General features: G+C 37.4%; 1 protein-coding gene across 1 annotated transcript in view; it reads right to left on the bottom strand.

The window, feature by feature from the left end:
• The window catches only part of PRKN (parkin RBR E3 ubiquitin protein ligase), a 767,421-nt gene that overhangs the window by 476,939 nt on the left and 263,585 nt on the right, over window positions 1–26,897 (bottom strand). Inside the window, exon 4 of the mRNA XM_055714146.1 lies at window positions 4,071–4,189. Coding sequence (XP_055570121.1) covers window positions 4,071–4,189 — 119 coding nt within the window. The remainder of the gene's footprint in view (window positions 1–4,070; window positions 4,190–26,897) is intronic.

The raw sequence follows: 26,897 nt of genomic DNA, 5'->3' as shown, positions 1-26,897 counted from the left end.
TTTAAAAGATATTTCCCTGTTCTCTTTTGTACTTTTATGCTGAAGTACATTCTCAGATCATCTGAAAGCTGGGATTTTTCTAATCAGTCTTGAAAACTGTGAATGTTTCCACGATATGTTTCCAGCTATTTTGTTTTCATATCTACTGTAATATCCCAATAAAAAAAAAAAGAAGCAGCTGCACTTGCTCATTCAATAGAAATTGTCAGTTTGTGTATAGTTATTGTGTTATTCACCCTGTATTTGACAAAAGAATGTAGCTCCACGTACTTTCCAGACAATCAGATACAAAAAGTGTATTTAGAAATACACCATGCTGGAAATTTTTATAATAGTTTTTTTTTATCATGGAGTTATGAGAAAATATTGAGAGACAATAAAGAGATATTTTTATTTTTATTTTGACACCTCCAAAATGAAGAACACTATTTAGCAGATACTGTAAAAAGTGAAAAGTTTGGAAATTTATTTAGGTCTGCTTAATACAAGGAACGTAACAATTCCAAACTGAACAGCCCAGATGTGAGCCATCATTTCCAAAAGTGGCCACGCTGAAGGAAGCCCCTGAGTCTAGCAAAGGACACATGTTGTGTGCTTTCAATGCAATACAGAAGGTTCAAACTCATCTGGTGATAACAGCAATGTCTTTCAGCAGCACTGACTGCTTGTATCCAAGCTGAATACAATGTCTTTGCTTTTATCCATTCTGAATATTATACCATTGGAAGAGTACAATAATGGCACCTTCTCTTAATATTGATTTGTATGTGAATCAAGCCTATACTAATCAACAATATTTAAATGCAACTTTTGCGAGAAAACAAATCCCCTTACATGTGTTTATTCGGAACACCACAAAATGCAACAGTTTCAAGCCTCTGAAATAAATCAGAGATAGTCAGGTAATTCAGGAATAGCACACAGAGCTTGAGGGGGTTTGTTGTTCTGTCTTTTTGAATTAGATGTGTATAAACATTGCTATGGTTTGTTCTTTCCAATGAGAAAACACGAGCTGGGTTTTTAAAGGCTCTCACTGCACTGTTATGTGTAAAGACATTGAAACACTGCTACATCAAGAAGATGAAGCTGAAATTAATCACTTTAAACCACAGCAAAAGGCAAATTTAAACACTTAAACATGTGCCAAATATGAAAGCCCCCCTTCCCCAATATATAGCATGGTAAGGCTCAGTCTCCTGCAAAACCTAAGCCTCTTGCATAACAAACCTGGCTGACAAACACCGTGATTTATGACAGAGGAAGGACTCTCATTGCCCAGTAGCACAACAGTGAAGTTCAGCAGCACTTAGACAAAAGAAAACCTCCAAAATCTGTATTACTGCAAATTCAAGTCAGACAACGCTTCCCCATTTTAGGATGCAAATCAAGCTTGACAGATCTACTGATTTTTTGTCTGAGCCCAGTAACTTTTCCTTGACTTTACACATGGCAGCTAGGCTGGAGAATTAATTTTCTCAACTGCACAGCCACTTAATCCCTCCTTGTCTCATTCCATAATGGTCACAATCAAGACGTGAATTCAGGTCCTTTTGTGGCCTAAAAAAACGCTCCAAGCTTTGCATAAGCATCTCTAATTTCAACTCTTTAGCACCCATGTAGTTGTCTACATTGTGCATACTACCAGGTTAATCATTAGTCCTTACAATATAAAGCTAACAATGTCTTTACGGCATTAGAGCTCTAGTCTGCAATGTGTTCCTTGTATATGCTGCAAATAATGGAGAAAAGCAAGTGAAATTTTCATAAACCCTCGAATTACTCTTCTCAGTTACAAACAGCAAGAAAAAAAATAAGTAGAAATACATATATATAGAGAGAGACACATGTATAGAAATAGAGAAAACTAGATATAACACTTCCGTATACTCCAAAACCTTGAAACAAATGGACATACAAAAAGGAGAGCTGAGTTTGGCCTCTTCAGGGATCTGCTTCATAGAGTACCATGGGATAGAGACCTGGAGGGAAAAGGCACCTAGGAAAGGTGGTTAATATTCAAGGACCATCTCCTCCAAACTCAGGAGCGATGCATCCCAACAAAGAGGAAATCAGGCAAAAATGACAGGAAGCCTGCATGGCTGAACAAGGAGCTCCTGAACAAACTCAAACAAGAAGGAAGCCTACAGAGGGTGGAAGCAAGGACAGGTAGCCTGGGAAGAACACAGAGAAATTGTCCAGGCAGCCAGGGACCAGGTTAGGAAAGCTAAAGCCCTGGTAGAATTAAATCTGCCCAGGGACATCAAGGCCAAAAAAAAAAAAAAAAAAAAAAAAAAGCTTCTATAGGCACGTCAGTGATAAAAGGACTAGAGAAAATGTGAACCCTCTCCAGAAGGAAATGGGAGACCTGGCTATCCAGGAAATGGAGAAGGCTGAGGTACTCAGTGACTTTTGTGCCTCAGTCTTCATCTGACAAGTGCTCCAGCCACAACGTCCAAGCCACAGAAGGCAAAGGCAGGGACTGGGAGAATGAAAAACCTCCCATTAGAGGAGAAAATCATGTTCAAGACCATCTAAGGAACCTGAAAGTGTATAAATTCATGGGAGCTGATGAGATGCATCCACAGGTCCTGAGGGAACAGGTGGATGAAGTGGATAAGCCACTATCCATCATTTTTGAGAAGTTATAGCAGTCCAGTGAAGTTCACACAGACTGGAAAATAGGTAACATAACCCCCATTTTTATAAAGGGAAATAAGGAAGACTTGGGAAGCTACAGGCCAGTCAGTCTCACCTGTGTGTCCAGCAAGATCATGGAGCTGATCCTTCTGTAAACTATAGTAAGGCACATGGAAAATAAGGGTATGATTGGTGACAGCCAACATGGCATCACTAAAGGCAAATCATGTGTGAGAAATTTGGTGGCCTTCTACCAGCATTACAGCTTTGACAGATGAGGGAAGAGCAACTGACATCATCTACCTGGAGATGTGCAAAGCATTTCACACTGTTCCTCATGACACGCTTGTCTCTAAACTGGAGAGACATGGATTTAATGAGTGGACCACTTGGTGTATAAGGAATTGGCTGGATGGTAACACTCAAAGAGTTGTGGTCAGTGGCTCAACATCCCAGTGGAGACCAGTGACAAGGGGTGTTACTTTGGGGTCCATACCGGGACCTGTGCTGTTCAACATCTTTGTTGGCAACATGGACAATGGGATTGAGTGCACCCTCAGCAAGTCTGCCAATGACACAGAGCTGAGTGGTGTGGTCAACATACTGGAGAGAATACATGCCATCCAGAGGGACCTTGACAGGCATGAGAGGTGGGCCTGTGCGAACCTCATGAAGTTCAACAACGGCAAGTACAAGGTCCTGCAGCTGGATCAGGGCAACCCACAGTGTCAGTAGAGGCTGGGTGGAGAATGGATGGAGAGCAGCCCCGAAGAGAAGGACTTGGGGGTGCTGGTGGACGAAAAGCTCAACATGGCCAGATAATGTGTGCTTGCAGCCCAGAAAGCCAAACAAATCCTGGGCTGCATGAAAAAGGTAGCATGGCCAGCAGGGCGAGGGAAGAGATTCTTCCCCTCTACTCAGCTCTCCTGTGACCCCACCTGCAGTACCAGTACTGTGTTCAGCTCTGGACCCCCTAACATAAGAAGCACATGGACTTGTTGGAGCAAGTCCAGAGGAGGGCCATGAAGACAGGCTGAGAGAGTTGGTTCAATTCTCAGCCTGGAGAATTGAAGACCTTACAGCAGCCTTCCAATATTTAAAGGGGGCTTACAAGAAAGATGGGGACAGACTATTTAGTAGGGCCTGTAGCGACAGGACAAGGGGTAATGTTTTTAAGCTGAAAAAGGGTAGATTTAGATGAGATATTAGTAAGAAATTCTTTACTGTGAGGGTGGTGAGGCACTGGAACAGGCTGCCCAGAGAAGCTGTGGATGCCCCATCCCTGGAAGTGTTCCAGGCCAGGCTGGATGGGGCTTTGAGCAACACGGTCTTGTGGAAGGTGTCCCTGCCCATGTCAGGGGGATTGAAACTAGATGATCTTTAAGGTCCCTTCCAATCCAAGCCATTGTATGATTCTATGAAAACAAGCTTACCCTTGCCAACGTCAGTGTTCCTTGTTTACATATACTGCAGCGGACCCTCAGTTTCCCAGGTTTCACAGCTTGGCAATTTTTTTTGCAAAAAACATAAAAACTGTTGTAACCAGCTGCACCTGTCAGGAAAGAAAACAAACAACAAAAAGAAACATTTAATGTATAATGAAAATTAGTTACAAACTGTCATAGAAGGTTTATATTTGACCTACAAGTGGTAATTAAAAAAAATAGGTTGACTAATTTTAAGGCCTGAAGACAGTATCTTATCATATCTTGCCTGGTGTAGTTCGTAACACCTTTCAGTAGCTCCTGCTTCTTGATCAATGGCTATAGGTGAAGTACATGGTAATCCTACGAAATGCATCCTATCTTGAGTCTAAGTTTACAACTGATAAGCATCAACTGTAATATTTGGCAAGTGATGTATGAGATTAATTACCCCAGCTCTCCATAATTTGCATATTACTTTTAGTCTAAGTTTGTCCAGCTGCAAGGTTTAGTGAGTTCAAATTGCATAAAAATTTCCTTGGATGAAGTTTAAAAGATCAATTTGACTGATAACACAGCAAGAAAACAAATATTTAATTTATCAAATCTAATTTTTATTCATGGAAGACTGGGAACCATTGCTTTATTCTTGCTGGCAGCGGTATAATTTAGCAAAGTTTGTAAACTGCTGCCAAGATATTAGGCCAAGTAAATTTTCAAGGAAAATTAAATGAAACACATTCTGTTCTGTGAAACGATGGAACAGAAGATGATAGGCAGAGAATTGTGTAAGCCTGGGGCAAGGCTAATGAATTTGATTTCACATGCAATCCTGATCACTGTTTTGAGTAAACCACATTTTAGAATGGCTATTGCTACTTCTTAGAAAATGATGGAAGATTCATAACATGGCTTTAATCTAGATTAGACATCTCCAAGATCAGAGGCTCAAGCTTAATATCAGAAGTTGAACTGAGACCAGAAAAAAGTTCTTAACAGATTTTTCCCAATATCAAGAGGTAAGACTGTGGAGATTTGACCCGTTAGCAGTGGTGAACTTCAGAATCAATAGCAGTCACTTTAAGATCAAAAATTTTTCACTGTCTTCCTTGCCATTCTCCTAGGTCTTCCTATGTTTATCAGCAATATACTTTTTATGTATATTTGAAACCTAGAATGTTACCACAGTAAATATGTTCTAGAGTAATATTTTTAAATATAACTGACTTGCATTTTTTTACATGTTTTTCACATGATAAACAACAGACCTTGTGTTCTGCCAAGGAAAATGCCTATCAATTTCATGTTACACTTATTCGTAGGTGTCCTAACATAAATGGGCAACTAGTTTCCAAAACTCAACTTCAGAGAACTATATAATAACAAAATAATAATCTTAAAAAAGTTTATAGATGTCTTCAAAGAAGACATATACTACTGTGAGAAGAAATTTTATAACACTCTTAAAAGTTTTCAGAAACATAAACTACATAAAAGTTCATCAGTGATGTAGCCAATATTAATTTTAGTAAACTGATCTGAGGTGTTTTCATTATGCTTCCCTGGGGAATATTAATCACCACAGCAGAACATAAAGCATCACAGAATTTAAACTGAGTTCAGTTTTTGTGGAAAATTAACACACATTCATCCATTCACACACATACACATTTTTCATACGAATAAGAGCAATTCAAAAGGTTGAAAGCACAATTCTCAAAACAGTCTAAAACACAGTTCTGATATTAAAATATTTAGACTAAAGAAAAAAGGCTTATGGTCAACTATTTAATATATGGTACCATGTTGAGATGTGATTCCAAACTAAATATGAAAAAAATTTGGACATTTGAATCTGTGTTCACTCATCTTTTGCCTGAGGTTCCTAACACCTGGACTGAGAGCACATCTGGATTACACCCAATGTGAGCTATAATCCACAACGAAAATCTACACTACGGTATTACAAATGAGGAGGAGCACACTTGTACATGATTGAATTTTACTTTTGGCAGTTGTTCAATGTGGGATCAGCAGGTCAATCAATATAACAAAAAGGCAGCACCTTTAGCACATTTCAAAGGAAATACTATGTAACCTAAGTAAGCAAGAATGCTATCGCTAACAGAGGCTCACAATAAACACGATTTCAGCCACTTATTCTGGTGTCAGTCTCAAGTGCAGGAAGTGAGACCAGACTGCTTTACCTCTTTCAGTATCACCCGTCCTCTCCCATTGCTCCGATTTGTTATATGGGCAGTCTAATGAGAGTAATGAGACTGCTGCTGCTGTTCACATGTAGAAGCACATATCCTGAGTAGATCTGTGATGCCACTGCTCACTGTCCTAATTCTGCCTGACTCTCCAGAATGATTCCTGCCGTGACTCTAATGAAACCCTTCCAGACAAACAGAACCATCTTATTGAGTACATGAGCCCTTACAGAACAAAATATTTTGTTAATTGGGCTGATGCTTTTCCTGATCCTGTTCTCCAGACCCTGATGTCTTGTGTCCCTGTCTCACATTTTATAGCAAGCTTATTTCAAGCAGTAATCTACTTGAGGCAGGAATCATGCTTTCTGCCTGCTTTGTGTTCTAAGTTCATTCCATCTGGACCCAAAGATAAAATTATATTATTGATAATATTCTGCAAAATATTCACAGGATAGTATGGCATAAATCAGCATGACTGAATACTGCAGTAAAAAATAGCAGTCATAGAAGAGGCCCAAAATGAGACATATTGATGATTTACTTTAGAGGATAAATCTTGTGCATTAGCCTGATATTTACTCTGTGCAAAAATAGACTATGTTAGCTCTATATTCATTTTTCTTAGCACTCTCCATTTTTTTCCTTTTTCATGAATATTAAAAGTACCTCAAACACACCCCTATGCACAAATTTGAAACACAAGAAATGCATTTATACCATAATGAGAAATTTGGAGCTTTATCCAAATTTCATAACTTTGGAAATGTCGGCTATAGCAAGGCTGCTGGAGAGGCACAACATGACAAGAGGAATGTTCTGATTTTAGCAGGAAAGTATCAATAGGGATTTTCAGCGATCCATTCACCACTTTATGCAGATTTGCTGATCTCATTCTCACAAAGCGCAGTTGCATCATTAGGTGTATGTCCTGAGTAGCATCACCAGGAGTAGTGGAGAATGAATTAAGAATGCAAATGCTAAAAGTCATACATACATGGCCAGTATTAAAATCTTTACTGACTTGTTAATGTCAATGTGTATTTCAGCATGGACCTTACCAGAGATTACAACCCCTTGAATCCCTTTCCAGAAGGGAACTGAAACAAATAGGAACAAAGAAATCTGCTTTTTGCACAAGCTCTGACATAGCAATATTAACAAGAAATGTAATTATGGCCCCGTGCCAGTAATCACTAAAATTGCTGCAGAACCAACCTTAAAACCTTGTCTTTCCTCATTCAATCATGGTCTATAAGATTTCATAAAGCTTTACATTAATATTTTATAATACTGGCACTCAGCAAGAATGTGCAGACACAGCAAGTTACAAGATTAAAAAAATGAAGGTCCCTTTATAAATGCTGATTCTGATACTGAATGTGAGCATTAATGCCAGAAATAAATAAATTATAACTATCAGTCTTCTATGGAGTTACATACATTGGTGGGTGGCGCAAGACTGAGGGAAAAACAAACGTGCTGTATCTGCATTATTCTTTTCAGAGAAGGTAAAGTCATGGAAATCTCAATTTTCAGGTCCACATTACAAGTACTTTTTGTGGGGCAAGGGACCCATAACAGATTCTTTTGACAATCAGTGGTTCATCTGGGTCTGGACATTGTTTTCTAGATTTTCACCACCAGCTGGTACATCTCTTGAGAAGCCATTTAATTTGAGTCTCTTATCCTTTAAGATGGAGCATCAAGGATCTGTCATTTTGTGGACAAGTATTTTACTTTAATTTGCTGTAAACTTAAAAAGGTGCCACCAGAAAGTTGACCTTACAAACTCGAGTTTCTCATCAGTCCAAAAGCATTCTTCAGCACATGATCATATGCTCACTTTTTAAGAAGCCATCTCCAATATGTCAAGCTTCCGATAAATCTGACTTGGAAATACAGAAAAAAGAATTCTTTCATTTTATTCATATGCTGAATTAGCAGCCAAATGAACCATTTCCATATGCATTGGTGAATTCCTCTCATAACTTGTTTCAACACAGCAAAACTCATTTAATGCACGACTGCCTGGCAATAGTGGTCTACCTTAACTGCCCTTTGCATTTGGTGAGAACACTTACAGGACTGAATCTTTCACGGAAACTACAGGAACGTCTCTCGTTACTGGAGTCCTAAGAAATGCCTCTCCCATCTGCAATTACAGAGAACTCACAACCTCCTTCCTCAGGTCATCTGTGCTAGTACTTCAGTATCTTTATCTTTAGAGAAGTTACTCCTTATTTTTAGCCTTAATTTTCAGGATGAAATTTAACAAGTACATCCTCTACATTCCACTAAAGGTATGGAAACCAATTTGCTTTCTTTCTTTTTGCAGCAGACTTTTGTATTGGTTTTCTATTTTATGGGCTAGTCAACCCCAATATAGTCATTCCTTTCTTACACGCAATACACTCTAGCGCTCAAAATATTTCTCTTAGATTTTTCTTTAAATAGTGTTAGATGCAGCTCCCTAAACTAGTTATCATTTTCCAGCTGCAGTTTTTCTAATGCTGAGTACAATGGGGTCCTTTTTTTCTTTTTTTTTAAAGACATCTGGAAGGTTATCTTTGTGTTTATCTGTTCCTGTATAGTACCTCACTTAGTATTATGAGCATAAATTAATTTGTTCCTGTTCAGTCTATGATCTAAAATGAACCTCCAAAATGTTGTCTGCTTCATTTGTTTTAACCCATTCTGTATTTGTGTTGATGAATACTGCCAGCCAAGTGCAATACTCTGTGTTGCCCTCTTCCGAGCACCATGGTGTTTTTTTCCAGACTGTATTTCTGACTTGTCATGATCATTTTAAATTTTTAGGCTGTCCTCCAGTTTATCTGCAGTCCCTCCTAGCTTGGTGATGTCTACTGCTTTAATAAATTTTGTGTCTATTCCATCCTCCAGGTCATTAATAAGAATATTGATTAATATCAGATGTAGGGCAGACTCGTTCAATATATCCCTCCATTTTGATGATGAACTACTAATAACTACTCCCCAGTCACAGATTAGTAGACACATTCACAGCAACCCTACTGTATTTTTATCTGTATCTGGACACCTAGTTTGTTAATGACAGTATCATGCTAAATTGTCAAAATAATTACATAGGTAAGTATGTGATATTTACTCCTTCTCTCCACAGTACAACATGATCGTTTTTTTAATACAATTGTGCTAGTTGTTACTCTTGCTTGTGCATTATTTGAAATACTTGCAAGTGTTAGATTTCTCCCCCAAGCATTTTCAGGAATTTCAGTTAAGTTCTTAGGCTTATAAATTACTAGAGTCTTCCATTACTTTTTTAAAAGTCATCAGATCCCCCCTCCATTCTTCCTATAAATGATTTATTTTCTGTGAGTTCTAGAAGCTGCTTCAATAGTTCTGAGATTCCGTTCTATAAGGAGGACATTTACTCTGAAAGAATACAAATTATACTAATGTCTCATAAAGTAGCAAATTTAGATTTATCCACGTGGGAGCAAGCAGAAAATAAGTCTGAGCTGCTCAGAGTTTTTTCCTGTTTTGTTTTTGTTTCTGTTTTTAAACTGCAAGCAATATCTAGTATTGATACTTTCTTAACAAAATTTCCTAATAAAAATTGCAATAAAACATAAAGCTAAAGATCAAGAATGGGTACTGAAGGTTCCAAGATCTTCCAGAATTCAAAGGAGAGGCATGCATAGGCTAACCTACTAAGATAACTCTAGTAATGAGGTAAGTTATAGCCTCAGGTCATGCAACAGTGTCAGAAATAAATTATTTCAATTTTTATTATCATTCTATATTAGCCATCAAATAACATGACAGAAGAGATAAAGTAACATATTAGCCTAAACTCATCACATCTCCTTTCTAATATACAGAAACAATGTCTCAAAACCCTCTGATTTTAATCCTTATGTAAACTGAATTGCTCAAACTAAGTCATCAGAGGTGTGGTTTAGGACAAATTTTTAAAGTTTTATGTCCTTCAGTGCTGGGGGACTGCATACCTGTCATTCAGAAATGGATGATAGGTCAAGAAAAACAACAGTGATTTTTCTCTAGTATATTTTGTACTGAATGCAATTCTATAGGATGATTAATAGCTTATTAAATATATGAGAAATACTTCCCAGCTAGAATCATAACGTATACTATGTAATTAGCGTGGTGTTGTGGTGCTGATTGCCATTTTTTCTACCAATGTTCTCACTCAAGCAAATCTTGCAAGTGTTGGGGATACTTAATGTCTTCCCACTTGGAAATAGCAAAAGTGTGAGGGCAATACCAGAGTAGGGAGAGAAGAGAAAGTTCAAGATTAAAGTGTGGAGCAAGACAAAGTATCAGGAGACACAGAAATATCCTAAGTATTGAAACCCCCACTCCATAAGCTCCTCTGTAAGCATCTTTCCTTGCCATCTCCACCTCAGGCTTAGTTTCCTGCATTCAAGAATGTCTAAGGTCTAGGGCCCACCATAATCTTGGCTCAACCTTCTAAGGAAAGCACACAGTTGTAAGAAGGAGCTGTGAAAAAGTTTGTAGAAGGACAAAAGTAAAATGGCAGAGAAAATGGGTTCTGGAGATGGAGTCACTAGGCCAAGTATTCAAGGGGAAAAGTACCAACATAGGTAGCTGGAAGATCTCAAAGGAAAAAATTAGGGCTTTATTTGATCTGACACTATATGTTGAGAGCCTACATTTTAATGATCCAAGATATACAGATGACAGGATTCACGTATTCTCTTAAAAACTTTTAAGTCTCCATTAAAATCTTACTCAATGCTTTTGCTATTCAGTTTCTGCTTATCTCTTCAGCCTATTTTCTATATTAGCTGTTTGTTGATGTAGATCTTCAAATTACCCTTCAAAAAGAAATGAGGAAGGTTCGAATAAGCCACACTGCAGGCTGTATAAGATCAGACTAACCGCTTCCTCCTGTTAGGGTTTAGAGAAGCATACAATAAATCACCCAAACCTGAACATCAGAAGTCTGAGATAGAATTTTCCTAGTTAAAAAGCAGGAGTGGGTCTGATAGACAAGATCTGTTGTTCCACTGTTGTTTAAAAGGAATTTATTTATCATTTTATACCTCCAACATCCCTAGTAACTTTTAAACAATGTACATTAACAGGGACCAGGCTAATACGTATGGCTAACATGTATGAATATATATGTACTTGTGCATATATAATTCGTGCATATACATGTTTAATGTAAATGTACGAGGCACACACTTTGTTGGTGTATAAAATAGTTTCATAAGAATTCAGAAAACAATCCCTATTTTGCAGTTTTCACTTGCAAATATCATCAGATAAAGCCTTTATTACAGGCCAGTTTTAGTAAAATGCCTGGTGGTTTACTCTACTGAGTTCATTTAGTTACATTACTTTTACTGGCCAAAAAATTTTATGAACATATGAATGCAAAAGGCTGCTTATTTATGAGATATGTCAGGACCTGTCTTCTCATCTCAGTGAGACACACTCTCTCTTTTGCTTCTTCAAAGCTGATTTCCTCAGAACTATCCCATCACAAAAAGTATTAAAACTGTTCCCTCCCTTGAGTGTTTTATATAAAAAGAAAAAGTAGCTTTCTCTGAGGTGTATCCCAGTGTTTTGTACCATCTCCCCATTTAAATTTTTAAGCTCCTTTAGGATTTGAATTTCCTCCTTTTTTCTATGTTGCTAATGATGAACATGCTGTGCAAGCTTTATATATGTTAGTGATAGCGCAGACCAATTATTCTTATATGCAAGACTAGTTAATCAGAAAATGTTAGTCTTAATGTCTATAGACCTGATCCTGAAATCTCTAATCAGTCAAAACACCCATTATCATCCATATGACTGCTTAAATGAATAAAATCTGAATCGGGGTATTAGGAGCTAACCTACCGTTTTCATTTGAACTGCATTTTCATATACATGATAATGATTACTGAGTCTTTCCTTTAACTCAGCTATTTGAAAGAGGACACAGCTACAGGAATTCTTTCAACAGAGTGAAAATTACACAAAGCTAACATTGTTTCAGATTCCATTATATTTACATTTAGACTAGCTGTGATTTGTAAAACTTTGATTGACTGCCAGAGACCTCTCAGACGATTTTAGCAATCTGCACCCACATAATGAAAAATACATAGTTAAAAGTGAACAAAGAAAAGTATTTTTCCAACTGTCTTCACCTCAAGGACTTTGCTTGATTCAACACAGTACAAGGAAAAATATCTGCCATATAAACCCATCAGTCCCAATGTAGTAAACATTTGCACATAAACGTAAATTAAAAAAGAAGTGTGGAGGTTGCACTTCTGCACCTAAAAAAAGAGATGACTTAAAAGATCCTATTCACTTTCCAAAAATACAACTGGTATTTTCTGCCTTTAATCTTTTCTTTTTAAACTGCCTACCTGCAAAGATTTCACAGAGCACATAGCTTTCCTCCACAGATGCATATATGCAGCTGTACACGTTTATAAAACTTTTCTACCTGTTTATGATGATACTTACTCTTTATGATTCCTATCTAATTTAGACCATGAGAATGGCATTTATTTGACAGATTTATTTAAACTGGTTGTGCCATATTCTAGTGGCAAAAATGGGCACTTTTATGGTTTGATTGAATTCAGACTAAAGTAGATACAAAATGATACGTCTGATAAATTGTGCCTAAAAAGGTGTGTTTCTCTCTGTTGTGGGGATTTAGGACTCTTAGGTCTGGCAGAGATATCTACACTGCAAACCTTTAAAATGAGGTGAGATGAATCCCACTTGGTGATGCTGTGCACAAGAACTCATGACAAACAGTTGTGGTATTTTGCAGTATAGATAACAATATTAAATAGACTAAACCTTAAAAAACCCCACAACCTACAATTCCTTTTCTTGAGGCTCAAATACGATTTGCAGAATGTCTATGGATCTCAGATAATTAAAGCATATGGAAGAAAGCTATTTAGAAAAAAAGATATGGACTTGTCACTGCAACAAAGACTACAAATGAAAGCAGGAGAGGATATTAAGAAGAGTTGGAATTTGGCAGAAAAGGGTGTAATGCCTGCATTAGAGGTGGAATACTGGAAGTACTTGAGAAAGACAGCGGGGGGTGGGGGGTGGAATTTATCTTTTAAACTCCTTTCTTCTCAGTGAAAAAAAATTGCGTGCAAATAACCCAGAAGGCTCCTGTTCATTAAAAAAAATGCAAAAAGAATAGTACTTGATCTAATTTAAATTTCTGGAATTTTGAATGGGCTAGGGAAAAACGTTTATTAGGCTTTCTCTTTCAATCTTTATCATGGAAGAATCTTCTGCTCCCCTTTTCTAAGGCCCAGTATCATTTCCCTTCACTTTCTTTCCTTTTTCTTCTTCTTACTTCATTACCTAATTACCCAGATAACTTCTGTAATTACTTTTCCCCTTTCTCATTCCCTTTCCTGACCACTACATAAACTTCACTGTCTCTTACTTCTCACAATATACTCTTCTCTCCTTCAGTTTGCTCTCTGATTTTCAGACAAAGGAGCAAATTTCAACACTAAAGCTAGCATAGTTCATATTAATAATAAGGAGTGAATGCAGGAAAAAGAGGAAAAAGAAAACAAACCTAATGGTGATGATTCTGCTAGAAAGCACAACATGGGGAAATAAAAGAAAAAGAAGAAAAACAATTTCATGAGACTGCTGAAAGCTTGGCAAATGATACATGGGAGACAAACAAGGATACCTTGCACACAACAAAGTGTTCAAGACTAAGGGTATCAAAAGGTCTCCCTGAAAATTTACTCCTTGTGCATGGGGAAACCACTATGCACCAGCCATAACAGCCCCCACAAAGCACCACCCTCAGCTGCTTTTTACCTCGTTGAAGGGACTAAGGGTGACCTGCAGTGGTAACAACTGGCTGGAACTGGCTTATTTGTAGCTGAAGGCAGAGACTTCTGGGTTTAAGCCTAAGCACATAATGGGAAGTGAGGCTGCTGCAGAAAACCAAGCATGGGTGGCACAGATCCTGCAGTGTAGGCTTGTATGAGCAGCAGATCCAGTTGAGCACAAATCAGCACATAACTACAAATTAAAAGTCAGTTGTACTGATCAGCTCCAGCACAGCTCTGGTTTCCTCCTTTTTGTCCAAGTGGAATTTGAGAACGTGCACACTTGTTTGACATTTCTGTACAGAGAGCAGCATGCCTAGGGAAATAGCCATGACCGTACAGCTGGACAGAAATCTTGAACACTCAGGTTCCAAGGCACAGCATGGCAGGGGAAGGCCAGGGGATGCAGGAGTCAGTGGCGATGGTATAGCAAACAGGAGCCATGGTCGCCAACAGGGACTCAGACCCACCACACCTGAGCAAAGTGAGCAGGGCAGGTACAGCGGACGGTCACGCACAGACCAGTGGTCACCAAGCAGGTCCATAAGGATGAGGCTGGTACCAGCTCTGGCCAGGAAATCAAGGCATCAAGTCAAGGCTGGGATCAAGAAGACATACATCTAAACACAGCATACCCAAAAACATCACACAGGGACGGAACAAAGGTAAGAACCTGGGCTTAAATGCAGCTCCCAGGCCAGTTGACCTACCAAGGATGGGTGAAGTGGAGGCCTCCAACAAGCTTTCTGCATCTCTTTCTCACACAGCTCTTTTCACAAAAGTCTGATCCAAGGTTATACAACTACCTCATTTTACCACTGGCCTTTGACACAACCAGTTAAACACCCCAAGAGGGAGGGAGGTTGAAGAACTTGCAGAACCTGTTGGTGACTTCACACCAAGCATGTGATATCACAGTAAATACCTATGTCATGTCCAACAGGAAACAAAGAATTGACAAATCATGGAAATGCTAAAATATTATTGAAATCATCAGCTTTTTAATTGAGAATACACCACCAAACTTAGGACAAGACATAAAAGTAACTATATTTTTAGAATGCATGCATGCATTTGCTAATTGAAGAAGAGTTTGTATCAGCTTATTTATAGTTTCAAATATATGCATTTCAAAAATGTACATCTCCATAGCAGATCATGCACAATTTAGGCAACCACTTTTTGACAATACAGAATGCAAAATTCACATTTTGCTTTGTTGGTTAGTTTGAAATTTTGTTCCTAGTGTTAGTGTGTATCGTAGTTTAACCCCGGCTGGCAACTAAGCACCATGCACCTGCTCGCTCACTCCCCCCACAGTGGGATGGGGGAGAGGGTCGGAAGAGTAAATGTGAGAAAACTCATGGGTTGGGAGAAAAACAGTTTAACTGGTAAAGCAAAAGCCACACACGCAAGCAAAGCAAAACAAGGAATTCATTCACGGCTTCCCATGGGCAGGCAGGGGTTCAGCCATCCCCGGGAAAGCCGGGCTCCGTCACCCGTAACCGTTACTTGGGAAGACAAACACCATAATGCTGAATGCCCCCCCCTTCTTCTTCCCCAGCTTATGTACTCAGCATGGTGTCATATGGCATGGAGTATCCCTTTGGCCAGCTGGGGTCAGCTGTCCTGGCCGTGTCCCCTCCCAATTCCCCGTGCCCCTCCAGCCCTCTCGCTGGCAGGGCCCCAGAACCTGGAAAGTCCTTGACTGAGTATAAACATGACCCAGCAACAGCCGAACCCATCAGTGTGCCACCAACAGTGTCCTCACACCAAATCCAAAACACAGCGCTGCACCAGCCACTAAGGAGAAAATGAACTGTGTCCCAGCTGAACCCAGGACAGTGTGCAATCACAGTATCTAATCAGGTATGTTTATTTTGACCAAAAGATTGAAGAACAGCATACCAATAGTGAAATAATAGCTATTCCTACTGAGCTTATTCTCTGTGTTAGCTTTCTAGTTATTTCCAGTGTCCAAAAAAACATCAGTTCTACTCAACTAATGTTGTGCAGAAATAGGTAAGCTAACATATCAATAATTACCAGTAAGTATGAAAGGCTGGTGACAAGAAAAAACAACGGCCTTGCTTTGAGAGCTTTGTTTTAGAGCCTGCTACTCTATTGCAATACATACTCGAAAAGTTTGTTTTTCAGAGCACCCAAGGAATAAATAGTGAGGTAGCACAGTTTATGGAAGATAATTAAATTATCCAAGGTTCTAAAACATTTAAAAAGCTTCCTCAACAGTTTTTTTTAATAGAAATTTTACTGTTACTGAATAAAAGGAAAAATTCCCCTGTAGCCAAATAACTATTTTAAACATGGGAAACAAAGGTCAGGAATAAATATTCAGTTTTCTCAGTGCAGTCCCAAAAGGAAATTTTGTTAGGACCTGAGTATTCACCATCAGAAAAAGAGATGCTAGGACCTGAGTATTCACCATCAGAAAAAGAGAAATAAACAGTGAAATGACAAAGTTGGTTGGTGATATGATTTTATTCAAGGTAGTAAAAATGAAGGCCAACTAGAAAAAAACATTGAAGAACGTAGGGTGGTGAGTAACTAATAATAGAATAAAAAATTAAATTCATTGTAGATAAATTTAAGGTAATGTACATGGGAAAAATTATTTTATGCAAACAGTGATGGTCTTGACTAGTTATTACCACACAGAAACAAGATCTTGGGGTTATAATAGAGAGTTCTATGAAAATGTCAGCTCAGTGCTCAGTAGCAATCAAAAAAGTAAATTGAATGCTAGGAGTTATTAAGAGAGGAATAGAGGGGGGAAAGAAAAGCAATTCAGAAAACAGTGCTGTACAAATGCTGAAAAAAATCATGGTGTGCTCCATTTTCAACAGCATGAGCAATTCTACCCTTTCCATCTCAGAGCAGGAATCAGTAGAACTAGAAATATATAAAAAGAGGGAATGGGTAATCAACAGCGTCCATGCCACAGTTGTTTAAATACAGCGTGACTTTCTGGCCCAAAACATAGACAGTTAAATGGGAATATCACAGACGTCTACAAAATCATGACAGGCATGCAGAAAGTGACAGAGTGGGACAGCATCCTGGAAAATATCAGACCGATTTATACATGGTACTGGCAGAAGCCACGGACTGCCAATAGGATACTATGCTAAATGAATCTTGGATCTGAGTCGGTGTAGCCACTGTCACATTTCATGTGAGAAAGAGATGGAAGTAATCTGTTACTACACTTCCCTGTGCTGCTGTGCCCCTTCAGAAAGAGGGATCTGTAGCTTGGTTCTGTAATTACAGATCCAGTGGTCCATCGTATTTTGACCTCCAGGCTGCAATGGGAAAGACATCAGACAGTCCTGCTTCCGTGCAACCCAGACCGTGTCCTCTGCTGGAGACATTCTGTGCTCCTGCCCGTGAAAAAATCCTAACCCAAAAGCCTTTACAAAATGACTTTCAAATTTTTCTTTTAAAGTATAGATAATTATGCTCTTAGTTTTATCCACAGGAACACAAAAATACTGAAGATACTTTACCTCTGTTGTAGCAAATACTTTGGTGATTAAATGACAACAGGCCTTTGTACAAGTCTTACTAAGACTTTAAACTATTAGATTATAAATCTTTATGTATTTTCTTTAAACTCCCTCGCCTGTTTCTGAATTTCAAGCTGTCATCTTAAGCTATAAAAACTGATTCTGTTCTGCACTGCATCTTAATTTTCTGAAGAACATTTCTCCCACAGTAATATTCTTTAAACTGTTAAGTGTCTTCATGTGGATTACAAAATGGTAACTTGTACGCCAATGTTGTTTAAAAAGTGTTCTGTTCTTTTCCTAATGCTTTCAGGGTTTTTATTAGTTCTGCTTCCTTGTGCATTCAAAAGAGTAAGATCTTTCCAGCAAATTTTACTTTTTTGTTTGTTTCACTTTTCTGAAGATTACTTTTATTAAAAAAGTAGTACTATTTTGAATACTTTTTTGATATTCAGAGATGCCTTCAAAGACATTCTACTTGATGTAAAGAAACATATACCAAATTACTTGGTAGCAATGGCCAATTTTGATGGTTGAGTTACAAAACACTAGTAATTTTGCGGCAGTTTAGTATTCCACATGCAACTTCTCAGGTTTAAAGGCATTATGCAAAATGTAAGATCCTTTAGCAATAGTTAGAAAAGATGAGAATTAACACTTTGGTTACGCTTTATACATTTGTATGACTTAATGATGCCACTGCCCTAAGTCTGCTCTCAGAGGAAATAAGAAAAATTTTGGAATAGCTGCTTCTTGAGAAAGTGATGTCTGAGCCAGGGTTGTGCAAAAGACCCCTCACAGGCAGGAAAATGTTAATGGTTCTCTACCTAGGAGTCAGCTGGTACAGGCTGTAGGTAGATCAGGTTCAAGAGAGTTAAACACCAATATTCACTAGCTATACTAGATATTTCATTGCTGTAGATTCCTTTTCAGATTTGCAATAAATTCATTCAAATGAACATTCAGTTTGGACTCATTTTCTGCAATTTTTACAATGAGAACAATGGCAGTAGGGAAATGTAAGCAGCAGGAGAAAGGGAAAAGGAAGACACAGAACTCAACTCTAGTGAGGAAACAACATTGCATAGGTAAAAACTGGCAATGAAAATCTTTTTAAAATAACTATATTAACTGAACAAAATTAAAACATTGAAGTCATACCCGTGAAAAGATACTGCCAGGAAAAACAGAGGGCAGAAAATGTCAGTTGGATATGGATCTATGAAATATTTTTGGACAGTAGCAGTAGCAGGAGTACAAAAAATATAGGAAGCTGCTAGTCAAAACAGCTCTTTCCGTAATGCAGAAAAAGAATCAAGGCAGCAGCACTATGATTTGCTGATTTTGAACAAGACGGCAGAGTAACCAGCATACTATTAACGAGATATTTTGCATAAGCAGAGAAGCCAAGTGTTAGAGATGACTCGATCAAAGAGGTGTAACAATAGTAGAAGAAATTAACAAAGCAGAAATTAAGTTTTAACTCTGAAAAAAAGGCACACAATAAAGCAAGAATAATGAGGGAAAGCAATCTTCTCCCTGACAGGATATATAATGCTAAATTGCTGTATTATATCTGAGAGGAGCTATGAAAGGTAAGGGCTGGACCAGAATAATGTACAACAGAAAGCCAACAGAAATATTGGAAATTTTCAATAAGGATGCCACTATGTACTGATTAAGAAGTGTAAGTAAGTGTTTGTTGTTTTGAAAGGGCTGTTGTATACTGGATGATAGTAGTGTGAGGGTTTGACCATAGAGATCATAATAAATAACATTAAGAATTTACCTGCCTGTGATGAGCTAAAAATTATATCAAAGAGCTTGAGCTCTTTGAGCAAGAAATGTTTTCATCTTAATCATCCATCTCAGTCATAAGTGTACATATATTTAGTAAAAATGATGGTACACTATACTTGCAGCAAAATGGTAAAAGCCAAGAAGCCAAGAATTATGTCACTCTATACAGAGACTATATGGATAGCTGCACTGCCAAGGAGCTCCAAGTTTGAACGCAATCATCTTACTTTCACAAAATAGAAATTACATTTTTACCACATGGGAAACTAGGTAAATTGAGATTATACATAGCATCAAGCCACATAACATTTCAGCATAATTCAAGAACTTTATTCTGAAGTGGTCCTACTGAAAGCATGTTAGCAATAAGATACTTCAACACAAATATTGTAATAAAGATAATGGAAATTACTGCTCACCAACACCCTTCCACTTTACTTCTGAATTCCCACCAACACTCTTCCAATATAAAAAGTCAGCATCTGTAAAGCACTTTTGCTAGCTGTAAAAAAATTGTAGTGACAGGAACAAAAGGTCTCTGAAATTTGAAAATTTGAAAATTATCCAAACTCCCAAATTCTACATTTAGCAAGAATCTGAATTTGTCAAAGCATATTATTTGTAAAGAATAGATGTTTTTCATGGATAAAGAAGTTTATGAAGTATATATGGAATTTATGTATGCAAAGACTTGCACACTCACAATTGCAACCAAAATTTCTTAGTTGTATTCAGAGAGTGATAATGTCTTATAAAACATATCAAATGGTCATTTCAATAAATGGAAATAAATCAAATTTATGTTTCAAGGTTATATTACAAGCTAGAGTTTAGATGAACATATGTTTTTCCACTTCAACATCTTGCATCAGACTGACAACCATCAGAAAAAATGAGCAATAGATGTATATGTACAATTGATCAGTAAATTAAAGATACTGTGGCTACACACAGAGACACACACAAGCATTTACACTCATACAAATTTAAGTGTTTAAAATTTAACATAAAGCTTTTTAAAATATTAAATAAACATATCTCAAGTGACATTTATCAACTATAGGAAAATCATTGTAAAAATTATGCTTTATTAATGCCATTATTCAAAACAAGAAAACAAAGATATAAAAAGGAACTGGAATGCAAGTTGAATTAGGAAAAAAAAAAAAAAAAAGCCCCACCAACACTGTATCTATTCTTTGAAATTGTCTTACATTTACTTTCACATATGCATATGCTTTCAAAAGAGTTTCTGCTTCAAATATTATGCATATGCTCAGAGATTTTAATTCTTTTAAATAATCCTGTAACCTATTATATATATATATAAAAAAGCAGTAAAAATATCATAATGTAGGGCAGCAGAATGTAAAACACATCTCAGAAAATAATCAGCACTTAGGAAAAGAAACCCATGGTTACTGACAGGCCACAATCCAGCAGAGAAGAATGGCAAATATTTGGAAACCACGTTATGGAAGGTGCTATAGGCTTTTAATAACATGGGACTGATATGTCTATATATATATTTGTGTGTGTGTGTGTGTGTATACACACACACACACACACACACATATATAGTATAATTTAGTCGGTTAACAGCTGACTTAAAAAGGGCATAAATATCTTTGGAAACGTATTTGACATATACTTGTAAAAACACGAATGACAGATACAGCTTACTATGAGATGATCCTAAATAATACTATAGAAGCTATGAATGGGATTGCAAGACAGATGCCTACTTTAAAATTTGTGGGAAAGACCAGCAGGAATTGAGTTTATAACCAAACTTCTAATCCATTCTGCTACCAAAATGTCCATTTTTTTCAGTCCTAACATTGAGGGACAAACTGAGTAACTGGTTTGTCAAGGCTTTCATGTTTCATTCACCAAAAGACAGTCCTTAGCCTGAATGACTGAACACAGAAGAAACACCATTATTTTGTTATAACTAAAAGAAACTGAGAGAGTTTAACACAGCTTGTCTCTTCGCATATCTTCCCTCTTTGGAAGCCGCACTAATCCCCTCCAGCTTTAGTGTAATTGCTGCAGATTCAGTATGGTTTCAGGTACTGGTTTCAAGGATCTCCACCAGTGATACAAGGGCACACACAGAAACAACCATTTCAGTTACATAGATGGTGTTTTAAGTCTGTGCACACGACAGTGACCATCTTCAGAAGATCTGGAGATAACTGACAAATCCACACTACCAAAATGTTATAATAATATTTGTCTGTAACTGGTGCTCTACTTCAGGCAAGAGAGTTCTCCAAGTCAAAGCTATCCTTTTTTCAGTGCTACGGTATCTAACCATTGTGTATTTAAAAGAAAAAATAGGACAAATAACTGCTTATCTTATGACTACAGCTAATTCTGTATTTTTTTTTCCTTTTCCTTAAGAAACTACATCATTATTCTAGAAGAAAAATAAATGACTAGTGAAAACAGGACTGTCCATTAATGTACTAAATAACTTGCCATTGCTTGTATTATACAAATATTTTAGCATGTAACAAAATGTTGCACAATAACTTTGTACCACAGAAGCTGTCTTTTCGACTGATCTGTGTTACTCCTTTTCGCTCTCAGTGCCCTGCGTGTCAGGCTTTTCACTCTGAAGCTGCCACAGAACAAGAATTTTGAAGATAATTTAATTTTTTTAGAAATAATAACGAGCAGGAAAATGGCTTGGGAAATATGCATCTATAACAGTTGATGCAACATTTATCACTACAGAGAGAAAATACCAGTACCAATACTTCAGAATTAACAATTTAGTTTCCAAAATTCATTATTTAGTGGCATGGGTAACTTTTTATTTCATTAAAAGTAGTATTTTGAGGAAGATTCTTAGCTGCTTCTAAAGAAGTGACAAGATTTACATTAGCTGACAATCTCTCCCTTAAAGAGTTGTCCAGAAAAAAATGTAAAAAATGGCACTTTAACATTCCGTATTGCCACGACATAATGGTATGGTCATTGCATCACTTTCATATAATGCAATATCAGCACTATGTTCTGAAAAGTAGGAATGGATTTTAATAAAAAAGTCAACTTAGAATTTCACATATGGCGTGCATATATCTCTATACTGAAAAGTTGCATATGTGGCAACTCCCTTTGGCTTTTAGAGGACAGTTTTGAAAATATAAACCTAAGCCAAGAGGCTTCTTTATCTTTTTAAACCATTCAGCAAAAGTGTTGGGGAAAAAGGTATGCAGGTCTTCCAGGCTATTAAACCCTAGATATTTCAGCAACGGGCAGTAAACAGCAGCTACTTAAAGTAACATGTACTACGGTGTTCAGTTTGCACACATGCAAAGAGTGGAAAACACCAAGCAAAGTACTTTAGGGAAAGAAGGAAAGAGATAAAGAGAGAGACAGAGTGCACTTGTAATTGAGCCCTAAGACCTTGAACCTCAAAGCTCCTCTAGCCCTGAACCAACTACAAGAATTCCCTATCCACAGGTTAGCCGAAGGGCAGAAAGATTCATTGCATTAAAGTTTAATGCACAGAAAATGGATTCATAGTAATCCTCACTGACATATTTATGTGTATAGCCTGCTGAGCATCTATGTCTGTTATTTGATAAGAAGAATGGAAATAATCTTTTAACAGTGATACAGACTAACCTCACCCTTGTAACTTCAAGTGTGTCTCAACACCTCCAAAAATTCCCTGCAGTGAGGTGATGGTACCTACCATCTAGTGACCTCCCTTGCTTTGCCAATATACATGATTCTATGTATGAGAGCTTTGACCTTCAGCTCATAACCATTCCAAACTGCACTTTGGGGAGACCCTTTGGCAGGTCTCCAGCCAGAAAATCTGTTGGCTTGATCATCTTTATGAACAACAGGAAAACACACCTTATTATCCAAAAGGAATCCAATGCCTTCTCTATCAGAAGGAATGAAACTAATGTTTAAATACTTACAATAACTCAGGATGAGATTTCTAAGACCATAACTAGATATCTGCCACTATAACTCCACGATCACCTTTTTCCCTTAATGCAAACCTATGATCAAGTCAGAACGCAGAATACATAGGCCCTGTGGGACTTCTCAGTAAGACATATTATTGATATACCATATGGTTCATTTATCAATATGTTCTCTGATTCATCTATTTTTAGATATTTTTGATACCATATGTACAGTATCGTTAAATGGATATTGGTATTAAATGTTCATTGCATTTTAGAGACTAAAGTGCATAGCAATTTTGTTCTCAAGAAGATTAATTTAAACCGAACCTTACTATCATTCTTCAACCTGTCAGTTTAGGAAACCACCCTCTGCCCTACATCAGCCTTCCCCCTGCATGAACTGTTGAGACTCCATTCCTTGCCACATTCTGTAAAGAACAGAGCTTTTGCAACTGGTTGTTACTCCCGAATAGTGTGACACTGACCCAGCAGCTGCCAGCTTAACTCAGTTGTTCCTGTAGTGCCACACCAATCAATTAAGCCAATTGATTTTGGAGAATGGTTTTGTTGAAGTTAAACAGAAATGCTTAAGAAGTTTTTGTACATCCCACTTGAGATGTACTTCATACCTCTTAATCTCTAAAAAATCCTGTTCCCTTGTTCCTATCTCACATGGCCTTAAGAAAGGAATTTATTTTTTTTTTTCCACACAATCCTTTTGACAGTTTCACAAATGTGTGTGCAGTGCGATCTCCTTTCTACTGTTCAATTCCCAAGTTATACTACAAGTTAGAAGACATTCCTGTAGTCTCTTAAGGAGACACAATTTCATCTAGAAGCCTCCCCCACTTCCTTCATCAGTAACCATTTGATTTCTAGCTGATTCTTATGTGTTATTCAATGAAGGATCATAACAGTGTAGGAAAAATCAAGACATTATATCTGCATCTTCACTACTTAGCTCAGATTCCTGATCTGCTATGTATCTGTGCAGGAGGTAATCAACCCTGTAGTTCTGCCATATTTATAATATATTCATAAGCTATTCAGACAGAGAAAGAGATTTCAGTACCTGGACTCTGTGGGACTACAGGAGAACAGGGATAGTAAGATGAAATATGCAAGAGATCAAGGAGAAATAGCAGAATGAAAACTATTGGTACAGATGGCAGTATTTAACAAAGATGGTTTATTTTTCTACGTATTTCTGGTCAAACACAGATCTCGTTGCCTGGATGGCAGAAATAAGATATATTTGTTCACATCTATACTTCTAGATTTAGCATACTTGAAAAATCTCCATTAAAGGTTAGAAGACAGAATGTGGAGGACAGGTAACACTTCTGTTTGAAACATATTTTTTTCAATCTCCAACTTAATATTTCACTATGGTTAAAGTTATAAGGCATAGTAATGATGATGATGATGATGATGATGATAATAATAGATATTGCTCAAGATGAGTCAAAAATTACCTCAGCTATGGCCATCATTATGATCCTAACAGGTTAATCTCTGTGGACAATGTTATGGGGTTTAGAAAACAGGACAAGAAGATCTATAGTTATTCACCACAGATTCGGTAACACGAGGTATAAAAGTACAATATCCATAATCATTAATCTGCATCAAATCTTGAATTTAGATCTTGATCTTCTACAGCTGAAGACAGTGGAGATTTTGCTATGTCTCTCATTATTATTACCATAAACACAACATTCTTTTCAAGAGAACTAAAATCCACTTGGGGAAAGTCCCTGATAATTTAATTAAAGTCTTCATCTGGCCATATCTAAAGTTCAGACTTTGTTCTAAACACTGCTGATGTTTGATTCAGCTAATTCAAAAGTGATTTGTGAAGGCAGAAAAAAGAGTAGCAGTAGATAAAAACTCAGTTGCCAAGTGTTATAGCTTTAAACCAGAAACCAACAAGTTGTTGACAGCTGGTTTTCTTCCAGTAATATATACTATTTATTGTGCTATATAGTATAGTAATATATACTATTTATTATGACAAAGCTAAGGAGAAAATTGTGGTGAACTAAAGGAGGGACTTGGGCTCCAGGTATTTTGGTTGCTTAAGTTAACTTTTGAACTTTGTTACAACTTTAGTTAAGCCATCTTCGTAGCAAGTATGCAATAAAATAATGTCAGCCAGCACTGGAAACCAGGATACCAGGATTTATCATAAAATCCTTGACAAGTAGTGCAGTGTTTCATGAAGCTGAACACCAATGAGTACAGTACATAGTGAACAGGCTCAACCTGGAGCATGATACCTAGCTCTTCCCTCCCCCTGCACCTGAAGTCCCCATCCCCACATCCATGTTTCTGTCTTTTTCTCACTCCCTGTCTTTTGACATGTAAATGTCAAGATCCACAGAACTGTCTGTTACATCACTGGGGCATCACAGAATCTTGGAAAGAGTGCTGGTGCTCAGAAAATGTGTTGGCTTTCAGGGTCCCCTGGGATACTTTACTCCAGTAGGCAGCTGTCACCTTTGATTTTTCAATCTTTGCTTTCCTGTGTGGGAGGGTAGTTAAGATATATGAACACACACACAAACACACACACACACACAAACACACACACACACACACATATATTTAAAAAAATAAAAATACATATATATGTATACACACACACACTAGATGGGTTTGTATTTTAAGTGGAAATTTAGTTACAGATATTTTATTCCAGGAATGCATAAATAGTTGCAGGTAGATATACTGTCAAAATTAAATCTGAAGCATTCACCTGTAAATACTAGTTATGGCAGCGGTAAATATGACTGCTAAATCAGAATCTGGTATGTTCTCAAGGTCAAAAACCTAAGACTGAATACCCACGTTGATGCCGACAGTACAGATAAGCTTGTAAGATACAGTTTCAGGTGTATCAGTGAATACAAAAATTCATGGGTTTTTGAGCTACCATTCAAAAATGTAGGTTCAGAATCTTAAGGTTAACCATTGAATAGGGACTTCCAGACCCTGGATACCTCACGAAGGAAACTGTGATTCTGACATAGCAGCTGTACAAAAAAAATGTGCCTCAGCACATACAATCCAGCTCAGAATTTTTCCGGTTTCACTTGAAGGCTACTGTATCATTCTGTCTCATAAGTGAAACGCAGGTCAAGAAAGACATTTTCTTCATTTATTTTCCTTTCAATTTAGTAATTTTATCACAAACGCTGTAAAACTACCTAAGTTCAGCTTTCTACCCAGTGCCAATAGATTCCAAACTTCAGAAGCTCATAGCAAATATTTAATGATTACAAAGGATAGTAGTTGTTTGCACAGCATGGATCTTCATTCTGTTACAAATGGACAAAATTTGTTGCTGGGCATAATGCAGGCAACATTGTCTCAGGAAGAATGTGCAAGAATGAGAGAGCTTTAAGGAAAAGGTTCAATGCACTTCAGAGCTGGAGAAAAAAACCCTACACTGAAGGATTTCTGGAAATCCACATAAAGCTGATACAGATCCTCA

The sequence above is a fragment of the Falco cherrug genome, chromosome 6 (assembly GCF_023634085.1).
Source record: "Falco cherrug isolate bFalChe1 chromosome 6, bFalChe1.pri, whole genome shotgun sequence".
Classification (NCBI taxonomy): domain Eukaryota; kingdom Metazoa; phylum Chordata; class Aves; order Falconiformes; family Falconidae; genus Falco; species Falco cherrug.
This window is presented reverse-complemented; position numbering and strand designations above follow the sequence as displayed.